The 13,940-nt window shown below is 43.1% G+C and overlaps 1 protein-coding gene across 1 annotated transcript; it reads left to right on the top strand.

Annotated features, from left to right (window-relative positions):
* The first annotated feature begins 189 nt into the window (after positions 1–189).
* Positions 190–13,457, top strand: Rida (reactive intermediate imine deaminase A homolog). Its single transcript, XM_059247883.1, has 6 exons — positions 190–387; positions 5,485–5,590; positions 10,187–10,241; positions 10,578–10,646; positions 11,741–11,796; positions 12,926–13,457. Exons 1-6 carry the CDS (start codon positions 323–325, stop codon positions 12,980–12,982), a joined length of 408 nt encoding a protein of 135 aa, XP_059103866.1. The 5' UTR covers positions 190–322; the 3' UTR covers positions 12,983–13,457.
* Positions 13,458–13,940: the final 483 nt, after the last annotated feature.

Consider the following 13,940-nt stretch of genomic DNA (forward strand, 5'->3'; position numbering starts at 1 on the left):
CCCACACGCGGCCCCCGCGAGCTGACGGACCCCGCCGGGCACGAACCTCACCACCAACCTGCCAGACGCTCTGAGGGTCTCCCGGGTCAGAACGCTCCCACCGCAGCGGCTGAGAGAGCGAGCTGAGGACGCATGCGCCAACACGGCTGCTTCCTCCACGTGTCCCGGAGTCGCGCGCGAACTACAATTCCCATCATGCGCTGCGAACCCGCCCGGGGCGGTGCCTGAGGCAAAAACCCTAGTGCCTAGGGTGCTCTGGTCAGAAGAGTGAGAAGAGTTGTGGTAGAGTCGTCTTCTGGAGGGTCTTCGTGAGAGGATTAGCATGTCGTCCGTAATCAGAAAGGTGATCAGCACCACAAAAGCCCCGGCGGCCATTGGTGCCTACAGGTAATGTTTCTTATGGTAGCACTGAAGGACCGGGTGTACGCGGGTCGCGAGTTTGGAACTGCGGCCGCTGGAGGTCTGAGTGGAAGAGGGTCTCAGAACCAACCCCTTATAACGCGCGAGGAAGCTGAGTCCAGAAAGGGGACTTTGCGCCCAGATCCCCTCAGGGAATAGGAGAGCCTCAGTGTGACCAGAAGCTGGCTCTCCTGGGACTTTGCCCCCATCTGCAGCTGCCTGGCTCTAGAGCCATGCTTGCCTCTCGCATGGCATGGTTAGAAGTGGTATCACCCACCCACCACCCACTCCCTCGGCTTTCGTCGTTGTAGCTTCTGGTTTTGGTTTTCGTGACAACTTTATTGAGATATAATAAACAAGCCGTAGAATTCACATTCCTTTAATGGATACAATTCAGTGGCTTTTACTCTGCTCAAAAGTTGGGTGGCCATCACCACTTTCTATCAAAACGTTTACACCCATCCTGAAATAAGCTTTCCCTACACATGACCTCTTCCCCGGGCCCCTCACAGCCACTTATGTACTTCCCATCACTACAGGATTCACCTATTAAAGACGTGCCCTCTAAAAACAATCATACACTATGTGGTCCTCTGTGACGGGCTTCTTTTACTAGCATGAAGTTTGACCTATCCCTTTCTTAATTCACAAGAGTAACCCGTCAACAGATGTGCTTGACTCATGTGGACAGCTGATGTCACAGGAATATTCTGCAAATCCCTGTATGTCTATCCAAGTCCCTGGTTTTTACAACATGTAGGCATGTACTGTGATGCTTATGAATTGTTTGCCCATGTTTATTTATCACTAATATTAAATGCAAGTAACACCAAAAGTGATTTTTGAGATTGCCCTATATACTATAACTAAACATACATGTACTGGATGAAGAAATAAATCACCCTTTGACATTTCACTTGCCAGAAGTGCTTTTAAATAGAAATGGTACTCTCTTTTCCCTTTGTTTTGTGGGGCCTGTGAAGGACAGGGTCTCACTGTATATGCAGCTCAGACTAACCTGGTACCTGCTGGTCTGTTTCAGCGTTCTTAGCTCTGAGATGGGGACCAACACATCTGGCTTAAAACCTTATTTTCTCAAAACGCCTCAGCTTCAAAAATCCCTGGATCATCTCTTATGTGTTTTTGCAAACTTTCTCCTTGCTAATTTCTAAGTATTCACAAAAGTATGTCTAGAGCTAATTTTCCTTTTGAAAAAGTAGTTTCTGATCTCGTGTCTCTTCACTGTCAATCCGAGCTGAAGATTTTCTACAGCTGCAACATTTCAAAAGTGGAAGATGTGTAGTGGATGCCAAATACTTAAGTGATGCAAAAATGTGTGAGAAGTAATGCAGTGTGAAAGGCCTTCAGCTATATATCAAAAAGAAAGCATTGGTTTAGTGGATGTTGTGTGGCAGGCACCACGGAACCACCTTTTCTCCTCTAAGTTGTCTCTCTATTTTCAAAAGGACAAGCTCAAGGTCAACCATTTCAAGGTCATAGTCTGCAAGTGAAATTCTCTAGAGAGAATTCCAATGTGCTGAGCCTTTCAGCCCTCAGTGTTGGGATGGATGGGGTGTTGTCACTAATTAGCTAGTCAACTCAGCACATTTCAGGACACTGAGGGCAGAGTCTGGAGGGATTGCAACATCAGAGCTGTTATGTGGCTTTCCATTTTGTTGGCATAACCATGATGTGGCACAGATCAGGACTGGAAGCTTAACTGGAATGTTTTTGAAAGTTTTACTGCCCTTGATTTTAGGGTTGGTTTGGTTTGGGGTAGATGTTTTCTGTGTGTGATTTGTTTAGACAATCTCACTCTCTAGTCCCAACCAGCCTAGAACTCACCACACATCCCAGGCTAGCCTCACACGTGGTGATCCTTCTAAGTACAGCCTGAGTACAGGAAGTATAGGTTTGGACCATCATGCCTTGTGTATTTCTGGCCAGGAAGTAGAAAAAAAATGCTTTTAAATGTCTGGAACCTGCACAGGTGAGAGGGTTCAGGAGGTAAAAGCATCTAAGGGCTGACTTTGATCCTGAGAGCTATGTGGTACAAGGAGAGAACCGACTCCTCCAGTGTCTACCATCGTGCATCCAACACACACACACAACACACACACACACACACACACACACACACACACACTAAGTAAAATGTATTTCAAAAAATTTAGGACTCAGCAGTTAAGAGCACTTCCTGCCCTTGCACAGGACCCAAGTTTAGTTCCCTGTACCCACATCTGGTAGTAATCCAGTTCCAGGGGATCTGATGTCCTCTTCTTTTTTTTTTTTTTTTTTTTTTTTTTTGGTTTTTCGAGACAGGGTTTCTCTGTGTAGCTTTGCGCCTTTCCTGGAACTCACTTGGTAGCCCAGGCTGGCCTCGAACTCACAGAGATCCGCCTGGCTCTGCCTCCCGAGTGCTGGGATTAAAGGCATGCGACACCACCGCCCGGCCTGATGTCCTCTTCTGGCCTCAGGGCACCCATGCACAATGTGGCATACACTCACACAAATACATACACACATAAATAAAAATAAAGTCTATTTATAAAAACTATTTTATTGTTTTATGTGTATGAAGGTTTTGTTTGCATTTATCTATGTACACTACATACCTGAAGAGGCCAGAAGAGGGCACCAGATTCCCCAGCACTGGAGTTACAGACAGTTGTGTGCTACCATGTGGATGCCTGAAATCGAACCTGGGTCCTCTGCAAGAGCAGCAGCAAGTGCTCTTAACAACTGAACCAACTCTCCAGCCCCAAAATAAAATCTTTGAAAAAAAAAAAATACAAGACACTTTCTGGAACCTAACAACTGGATGAGTAGGATTCTCATTCCCAAAAAGTATCAAGTAGCCAATTGTTTTTTTGTGAAATAACTTCTTTAAATCTTTAATTAAGTAGCCTCAGCTCCAGTGATAACTTTTGATTTTCTGAATAAGTGGATTTCCTTTTACTATCATAAAGTTTTTGATTATTGATAATACACCTGAGTTTAAACTTTTTCAAGGTATTGGGAGAACTGAAGCTATTTTGTGAAGGGCCTAGTGCAAATGGCCTAATTCCACAAGGGTCAGTTAATAGTGTTAACTAATGGGATTGTTGAACCCGAGAAAAACTTACACACTAACAAGCCCAACAGTTACCTGTTTCTGGATAGAGGTGAGGGAGAGCCAAGAGTGGAGAAGAACCCAGGCTCTCTGCATTGTCGGTCACCTCCAGCACTTCGAGGTCCTGCAGAGAACATGCCTGTGACAGCCAGGATTGCTGGTGCTGAGTGCTTAGCCTAGCAGCAGCGGCAGAGATAGCATGCATGTTGTGTGCAGAGAGTCACCCTACACAGCTACAGAGGTGTGGCTCTACCCCAGAAGTTTACAGTCTAACATACTCTGGGAGATGGACTCAGAATAGAACATTGCCATAACATTCCTCAAAACCAGGCATAGTGGCCCAGTCCTTTCATCCCAGCACTCAGGAGGCAGACTCTGTGAGTTCAGGGTCAGCTGGGGCTACATACAGAGTGGCATCCTGTCTCAAGAAAACAGAAAGTTCCTTAAAGCCCAGGGTGGTGGTGTGTGACTGACTGTACTTTATCTGTGTGTTGTGGTAGTATATATCTGTAAGTGAAGCACTCAGGAGGCAGAGGCAGGGGGATCACCATAAATTCAAGCCAGCCTAGACTACACAGCAGGTTTCAAGTAGACCAGGACTACATGATGAAGCCCTGTCTCAAAAGCAAAAGCAACCCCCGCCCCCAAAGTGCTATTTTTGAGCAGGGTGGTGGTGCACACCTTTAATCCCAGCACTTGGGAGACAGAGGCAGGCAGATCTCTATGAATTTGAGGACAGCCAAGGATACAAAGAAACCCTGTCTCAAAAAAACTTTTAAAATACTATTTTAAGGAGGAGACCTCTGTGCTGTAGTGAAGACACTAGAGGGTGTGGGGTTGGTTTCAGTGTAATCGCATATGAAACGACAATGGAAGAAAAGGGGATTGAAGTATCTCTATAATGAAGTATGCCAGAGCTGTAAAAATTAATGAAAAATGTGCATACGCAAGTTCACAGTAAACTGTGCAGAATGACGTGCTCTCAAAATGCATCTAGAGCTATACAACAAGCAGTAACTAGCCTTTCTCCCAGGGGGTACCTTTGCTGGGATTCATCAAACAATATAGTCATCCATTGGATCAGTGGTTTGTTTTGTTTATTGGAACATTGTTTCCAAACATTCATGCCAAATTTTGGATGTGTTTTCATTCTCATTTACATAGTTGCCTGGGGGATGGGATAGTCTGGGTAGTATGTTGACTATATGTTGAAATTTTAAGAAATGGCTCAGTTGTTTTCCGGAGTGTGTCCTGTTAAGTGTGTGTGAAGGCCCGGCACTCTCCTTTTTCCGGTGCATTTTGCTCTTCACGGGTGTGACGTGTTCCTGGCACTGCTGTGATGTCAGTGGCATCTTAGAGTTTAGATTTGTGTATCTGTGAATAGTCTCTTTCCGGCACTCCTTAGTAGTTGGTATATCTTACGGATATCTACCAAAATCAAGTGCCTGTGTTTTATCAGGTTGTGTATCATTATTATTTAGTTACAAATTCTTCATATATTCTGGGTTCAAGTCCTTTGCTGTAAATATTGTAAATATGTTGTAAATATTCTCTCCCACCCTCTGACTTTTTTACCTTTTCTTTTTTTTTGGGGGGGGGGGGTTCAAGATAGGGTTTCTCTGTGTAGCTTTGCACCTTTCCTGGAACTCGCTTTGGAGACCAGGCTGGCCTCGAACTCACAGAGATCTGCCTGGCTCTGCCTCCCGAATGCTGGGATTAAAGGCGTGCGCCGCCGCCGCCGCCGCCGCCGCCGCCGCCGCCGCCGCCGCCGCCGCCGCCGCCGCCGCCGCCACCCAGCCTTTTTTACATTCTTAAAGATGTCTTTCAATAAACAAAACTTTAATTTATTAAAAGTCATAATTATCAGTTTTTTATTTTACAAATTGCACTTTCTGTATCTTAGTAAGTGATTATTTTAGTATTAACTTTTATGTTGTCTATTTTACATGTACATTGGCTTTTGTTCATTTCAGCCAAGCTGTGCTAGTGGACAGGACCGTTTACATCTCTGGACAAGTAGGCATGGATCCTTCCAGTGGACAGCTTGTGCCAGGAGGAGTAGTAGAAGAAGCTAAACAGGTGAGTCACCTCCAGATTAGAGGCTCTTTCTATGTATACTGTGTATACTGAGCAGTATTGATAGTCTATGACCCTGATTAGTGTGGTAGACATCAACAGATAGATGTGTTTTCAGGTAGTCACCACTTGATTTAAGATTTTTTAAAACCTAATTTTAGATTTATTTATTTTATGTATGTCTTAGAGATTTATTGTCGTGAAGAGATACCATGACCGTGGCAATTCTTATCAAGGAAAACATTTAACTGGGACTGGCTTACAGTTTCAGAGGTTTAGTCCATTATCATCATGGTGGGAAGCATGGTGGCATGCAAGCAGACATGGTGCTGGAGAAGGAGCTGAGAGTTCTATATCTGGATCCACAGGCAGCAGGAAGAGAATGAGAAACACTAGGCTTGGCTTGAGCTTCTGACACCTCAAAGCCCACCCCCAGTGACACACTTCCTCCAACAAGGCCATATCTCCCAATATTGCCAGTTTCTATGAGCCTAGGGGGCTGTTTTCATTCGAACTATCACATTCCACTCCCTGCCTCGCAGAGCCTTATAGCTGTATCATAAGGCAAACTGCATTTAGTCCAACTTCAAAAGTCCCCATAGTCTACAACAGTCTCAATATTGTCTAAAAGTCCAAAGTTCAGAGTCTCCTCTGAGATTCATGTGATCTTTTAACTGTAATCTCCTATAAAATTTAAGTGAAAAAGCAGATCACATATTTCCAGCATACAATGGCACAGGATATACATTACCATTCTGAATAGGAGGAAAGGGAAAATATACTGGTGAGGAAATACTGAGCCAAAGCAAGACCAAAAACCAGTCAGGCAAACTCTAAACTCTGCATCTCCATGTCTGATGTCAAAATGCCTCTTCAGATCTCCAACTCCATTCAGCTTTGTTGACTGCAGCACACTTCTTTCTCTTAGGCTGGTTCTACTCCTCAATAGCAGTTTTCCTCAGCAAGTGTATCCCATGGCTCTGACATCTCCATCTTGGGTTCTCCAAGGCAATCCAGGCTTCAACTTCACAGCTTCATAAAATGGCCTCTCTAGGCCTCCATTCAGGGATACCCCTGACACATACCTGGCTTCAGCGGATTTCCTTAGTCAGAGAGAGATTCCATAACCCCTTTCTTCTATCCTTGACACTAAAGCCAGAACTATGTGCCCAAAACTGTCCAAGTTGTGTTGCTTGTTGGGGCTGGCCCCCTTGTTCAATTACATCTTTACCAGCTTTCTGTTTTTGATGATTTCCTTCACTGCCTAAGCTTGTCTGACCTCAAACTCAGAGATTCACCTGCCTTTGCCTCCAGAGTGCTGGGATTAAAGGTGTGCAATACCACACGCTGCTCTAAACTTTGAATTCCTTTTCATAAGTTGGAAGTTTAGCAGGGTAGGGTTTTGCCCTGAGGTCACCACTCCCTTTATCCCATTTAATATCAGGATTTTCTTTAATCTGTTTGTCTCCTTGAACACTTAGCTCTATTCCACTTCCTGGTGCCCCTTTTCTCTTCAGATAGTACATTTTGTAACTTTCCTTGTTCAGCCTGTTCCTTTTCCTTATAGATCTGCACAAATGTGGCTACTAAAAACAAAACAACATAGTCAATACTAGGCTATCTGGAAATGTCCTCTGGCAAGCTGTAAATCCATAACTCTTCAATTGACCCTCAGGCATATTTGTTGGACAAAGGCAGAAAACAGACACATTTTCACCAAAATATCATAAGAACGGTCTATAGGCCACAAACAATATTCTTCTCCTCTGAAACCTCTTGATCCAGGTCCCCACAGTTCAAGTCACACTTAGCACCATCATCCATGTTTCTGCTAGGATGGCCCATGAAGCCCCACTTAAAGCACATAACTCCTCTTCTAATCCAAAGTCCACATTCCTCCAAAGAAAAGCGTGGTCTGGCCTGTCACAGTAATACCCCAGTGTGGTGGTTTGAATAGGTATCGCCCCATAGACTCATGTGTTTGAATACTTGATCTATAGGGAGTGGCACTATAGGTGTGGCCTGTTGGAGTGGGTGTGGCCTTGTAGAAAGTGTGTCACTGTGGGGGGAAGGGTGGCTTTGAGGTCTCATATGCTCAAGGTACACCCAGTGTGGGACACAGTTCACTTCCTTTTGCCTGCGGATCGAGATGTAGACCTCTCAGCTCCTTCTCTAGCATCGTGTCTGCCTGCCTACCACCATGCTTCTTGCCATGATGATAATGGACTGAATCCCTGAAACTGTAAGCCAGCTCCATTTAAATGCTTTCTTTTATAAGAGTTGCCATGGTCATGGTGTCTCTTACAGCAATAGAAACCCTAACTAAGACACCCAGTCCCTGGTACCAGCTTCTATATTCGTTAGGTTTTTATTGCTTGAGCTTCTGAGACCTCAAAGCCTGCCCCCAGTGATACACTTCCTCCAACAACACCACACCTACTCCAAGGCCACATTTCCCATAGTGCCAGTCCCTATGAGCCTATGTTTTCATTCAAACTACCACAATGTGTATGAATAATTTGCCTGTATACATGTGTGTACACCACATGTGTGCCTGTTGGATTCCCTGGAACTGGGGTTACAGGTGGTCATGAGCCACCATGTAGTGCTGGGAATCCAACCCTGGTCCTCTGCAACAGCAACAAGTGCTCTTAACCATGGAGCCATCAATCCAGCCTCTTTAAGATGGTTTAACAATAGAGAAGAGTGGGAGTCTCCTGCTTATCACCTGTGTGCTGATGTGTCCTGATAGGCTGGAAAGTTTATTTTCAGGGACAATGTCCTCCCACCTCTCCCCAAAGTATGTCACCACCACAGAAGTAAAAAAGTCAACATTGGTTAGTAAGAGTAAAATATCAACAATGACATGCGACATGCTTAAAAAAAAAAAAAAAAAAGAGTGGAAGCTCGGGATATAGGCCTAGTATACACCAAGTCCTGAATTCCATCTGTGTGTGTGTGTGTGTGTGTGTGTGTGTGTGTGTGTGTGTGTGTGAGAGAGAGAGAGAGAGAGAGAGAGAGAGAGAGAGAGAGAGAGAGAGAGAGAGACACAACACACATGAGAAATTCTGTTCTAATCCATGAGTCATTTGTAAGACCCAAGATAGAACACAACCTAAATGTCTATCTTTACGGGATCTATACCCTAGATCTATGCAACTAATTTATACAAAAAGCTCTCTAATATTAATTGCTACATGGTAAAAGCAAAGCAAGATACAGGATGAAATGTACCATATACTACCATGTGTACATCCAGGACTGCACAGTAAGACCCTGTCTCAAAAAAAGGAAAAAAAGAAAGGATGTGGGAGGTAGGTATATTTGTGGATGAGGCTGTGGTTCAGTTGGTCAAATGCTTGCCCAGTATGCACAAAGCCCTGGACTCATCCCCAGTACCACATAAAACCAAGCATGGTGGTGTACACCTTTAATCCTGCATTTGGTGAATGCAGGAGTATCAGAAACTGCAGACCGTCCTCAGCTGCATAGTATGCTTGAGGCTAGCCTGTATCCTGTCCAAAAAACAACAAACATGGTTATGCTAGTATAGGCATCACTGTTTCTAGAAGGATATAGAAGAAATTTGGTTTTTATTTGAGATGTGTGGGTGTTTTTCTGCATGTCTGCCTGTGTGCCGTGTATGTGCCTGCTGCTTTCTTAGGTCAAAAAAGGACATCAGATCCTCTGGAACTGGAGTTATAGATAACTGAAAAATGTCATGTGGGTTCTAGAAATTGAACCTGGGTCATCTGAAAGAGCAACCAGTGCTCTTAACCACTGAGCCATCTCTCTACCCCATATACAAAATGTGAAATTGTGGTTATTTCTGGAGAGTGGAAGAGAAGGGATGAGGTATGGTTTTTATTATATATTTTAAATAGTTTGCTTTATTCATATATTAAGGGGCTAGAGAGATGGCTAGGGACTGAAAAGCAGCCTATTTCTCTTGCGGAGGACCCAAGTTTGGTTTGTAGCACCCACATCAGATAGGTCACAGTAGCTGGTAATTCTAGCTCCCAGGGAATCTGACCTCTGGTCTTTGTGAGTACCTGTACTCACATGTATGTACCCACACAGAAACACACACACACACACACACACACACACACACACACACACACACACACACATAATTAAAAATAAATCTAAAAAAAATCAAATATTATATTGTTACCACCTAAATGGAGAGGAAGAAGAGTAAATTGAGGCTAGAATTTTTAAAATAAGGTTTTTCCAGAGACCTCAGTGTCAAACATATATATAAAACTCATAATGATGGTGTGATTATTTGAGGTTTATTTTGGATTTTGGGGGAGAGGGGTTGTTTGGGTTTTGAGACAGGATCTCATGAAGCTTAGGCTGGATTTGAATTCACTATGCAGCCATAGGTGACCCTTGAACTCCTCATCCTCTTGCCTTAACCAACCATATCCATCTCTATTCCAGTATTCCTACAGAATAATACAGTCTTTTCACTACATTTCAGAGAGATTCAGTCCACTAAAGGAAACCAATACATAACTGACCGTGTGGAAACATCAGTTAGAGTAATTCTGTACCATTGGCACCTCTGACCTCTCTTGGCTTGATTCACAGGCTCTAACAAACTTGGGTGAGATTCTGAAAGCTGCAGGCTGTGACTTCACTAATGGTGAGCAACTGTCTTTGTTCAGTGTTAGTTGCTGGGTTTTGTTGTTTGTGTTATATACAGTGGTCAGGATTCAACTCATGGCCTCATGCATGTCAGGCAAGCATTCCACCATTGAGCCACACCCCTACCACTGTTGATGTGTGTTGTTCGGTGTTTCCTTGGTCTTTGTGAAGGACATACGACACCCGACAGCATGTCATGGTCTGGGAAACAACACTGTCATTCCATTTCTTCAGTCCCATTTGAGTCCTGTTCTCATTGAGATAGTCATAAAATCATACACTGCCTTTCTAAGTCTTGTTTTGAGTCTGATGAATGAAAACATTTATCTTCTAGTGGTAAAGACAACTGTTTTGTTGGCTGACATAAATGACTTTGGCACGGTCAATGAAATCTACAAAATGTGTGAGTAATTTGTCTTTATTCCTGCTTACTTTTAAAGGGAAATAAATCTGCTAATATAAATGAGTATCATTGGCAAGTAAAAGTGACGGAGATGTTAAAATGCTCTTTTGTCCTGACACAGTCCACCTTCTGCTTGGAAACAGACAGTATGCCCTCATGGAAAAGATCTAATAATATTTCTCTCGAGGTTCCGAAAAATAGAAGATACATAAACCCTGCAGGTTCTTTTTCCTAAAGCTTAATTTTATTATTTGTTTCTTTGGCTTTTTAAGCCTTACCCTAAATTTTTTTAGACAGATAGGCTTATTGCTGTTGCTATGATATGATCTAGCTACTGTCTTTGTTCTGGCTCTCTCCAAATCAGGAGTTGTTATTTAACATTTCCATGCTTGAATTTCTTAGTATGTAAAGAAAGGACAGTGTTCTGCTACCTTAGGAGGCTGTTGAAATGATTAAATGAGTCACCTATAAAGCACTTAGGACAGATGCTGGCACTCAGCAAATGCTGTTGTTGCTGTCATTGTCAACATGGGGAAAGTGGGTCCCTGTCTCCTGGTGGGATGAAATCAAGATGTGGTGTGGAAAAAATATCAGAGAAGGCCGAAGTTAATGGGAAAGTCCTTGCTGAAGATAAGGATCCATTCCCTGTTTTGGTAACTGCTCCATAGGTATCCTTTTAAAGCCCAAACCCATTCTCATCATAAGACAAAAATGCCAGATTATGCCAGGCGGTGGTGGCGCACGCCTTTAATCCCAGCACTCGGGAGGCAGAGCCAGGCAGCTCTCTGTAAGTTCGAGGCCAGCCTGGGCTACCAAGTGAGTTCCAGGAAAGGCGCAAAGCTACACGGAGAAACCCTGTCTCGGAAAAAAAAAAAAAAAAAAAAAAAAAAAAAGCCAGATTATGCCTTTCATTGTTTTGTAAAATATTTAGGAAAATACTAAATGTCGTAAAGTCATGTGGCAGAATATCTTGTCAGACAATCTGAATTCAGCTTTTCTGAAGTGTCGCTTGTGTGTGGGAACCGGCCAGGCCATGAGGCAGTTCCCAGACTCTTGCTTCTGCTGCTGAGGCTAACCTGACGTTCTGCATTCAGATTTCAAGAGCAGCCTTCCTGCCAGAGCTGCGTACCAGGTCGCCGCTTTGCCCAGAGTAAGTACGCAGTAAGAAGGCCAGTGCACAGGCACACAAACCCGTCACTCTGAAAGGACACTTAAAAATAGTATAGTTCTTTTTTCTCAGAAATAGAGTCTAAAGGTAAAGTCCAGATAACTGCTATGTACCTAGGAAAAACTTAAGAAATCTTACAAAGCAACACATGAGCATGACACAATCCAAAGATTTAAATTACGAGAAAAACCTTGAAGAGCAGTTGTGTTGTAATATTACTTAGGGAATGAAATTTGTGCAGGGTTTTGGTTCTGTAGTAAAGCCTTCACCTGGAGGAGTGGTGCATGGTGGGCCCTCCTGTGTGTCACCCTGCAGTCCGACTTCATGCCTCAGTGTCCTCCTTTCAGTAAGGACTTCTAAAAATGGAGCACAGTGTAGAATTCTGTGGAGACCTGGTCAGCCTTTGCTCTCTCATACACCAGCAAGGTGTGAAACGAACTCTCTTGCTAGTTCTCCTTATTTTAGAGCATTGGCCAGAGAATTTGGCTATTATTATTATTATTATTATTATTATTAATATTAATTCTAATAGAAAAACGATTCACCTGGCTCTCATATAATAAAGAGTCTAGACCTTTCCCTGGAGCGATGCTCTAGTGGCACACAAATGCCAGCATTGTGGTTTTGGTCACTAGGGCCTCTTTGCTATGCCTCCTGCCCATACTGTACACCTGCAGCAGGTCCTGCTCTCTTCCTGTAACTCACCAGTAAAGACACTGTGTCACCCAGCACTGCCATTTGTTGTTTCAATTAGCTGTCACTGGGAGGAGTCATTGAGTGTAGTTGAAAGAGCCTTAAACTTGGAATCAACAGCCATTCACTGTTGGTCTTTGCGACGTGGGACAGCTTTACCAGCCTCTCTGAGGCCAGTGCCCTGCTTCCAACTCGGGCTGCTGTGGGTGTTGGGTGAGCTAATGCATATGGATGTGCATAGCATGGTAGCCTGACCTGTGCAGGCTCTTAGTGGATTCTCTCTATTCTTTGCTCCCTATGACGAGGTTAAAGGTAAAAATACTATGTTGCCATTAGTTGCATATGTTTTTAGAAGGGATTATTGAACCTTAATTTGTATTAGATGACCGAGATGGTAACTTTTTTGTTTTCCTTACAGGGAAGTCGAATTGAAATTGAAGCAATTGCTGTCCTGGGACCTTTCACCACAGCATGACTATAAGTGGCCATGCTGATGTTGACTCTGGATTTCTTTGGAATGTCTTTCACACCTTAATTTTTAAAAATGATGCTGGGAAGTATAAACGTGACCAGAGTAGCTGAGGTAATCGTGGAAATAACCTTATATATGTAGACTTGACGTGAATTGGAGATTACTGAGAACACTGGCTGATGTTCTAATTGTACTTACATACTCTGTGCTGAGTGAGGGAAGGCTCAGCACAGCTACTCAGATGAGCAGCAGGAAAGGGACCAATGAGCTGTTGTTCATGACAAATAGTAAAGAGCACACTTAATTAATTAAATTATATTAATTTGCTCATGTGAAATATTTAGTTCTCATGTTAGATGTAGGAAACTCAATCAAAATACTTAAACTTGAATAGTACAGGAGAATAGAGTGAACCAAAATCTTACACAGATAATATTTTTCTAATGGAAATAAAAATAGATGTGTAACTTTCCCTTCATGTGGTAGTAGTCTCTTTTTTTTTTTTTTTTTTTGAAACTTTAATTATACATTAAAAATACTGCCTAGTACCTGGAATGGTGGCACATGCCTTTAATCCCAGCAATCAGGAGGCAGAAGCTGACAGATCTCTGAGTTTGAGGCCATCCTGGTCTACAAAGCAAGTTCCAGGACAGCCAAGGCTATGCAAAGAAACCCTGTCTCAGAAAACAAAATAATAATAATAATGCTGCCTAATAAAAGGGGAGTAGAAATTGTGAAGTTCAATCTCCAGCTATTTCATTGCTCAAAGTTTATTTCTGACATTCTACATTTTTACACTTAGAATTAGGTTGTGTATAATTATTATCTTAGGATTTCTAATGCTGTGAAGAGACACCATGACCATGGCAACTCTTATAAAGGAAAACATTTAACTGGAGCTGGATTACAGATTCAGAGGTTTAGTCCATTATCATCATGGTGAGACATGGTAGCATGCAGG

The sequence above is a fragment of the Peromyscus eremicus genome, chromosome 20, assembly GCF_949786415.1.
Source record: "Peromyscus eremicus chromosome 20, PerEre_H2_v1, whole genome shotgun sequence".
NCBI lineage: Eukaryota > Metazoa > Chordata > Mammalia > Rodentia > Cricetidae > Peromyscus > Peromyscus eremicus.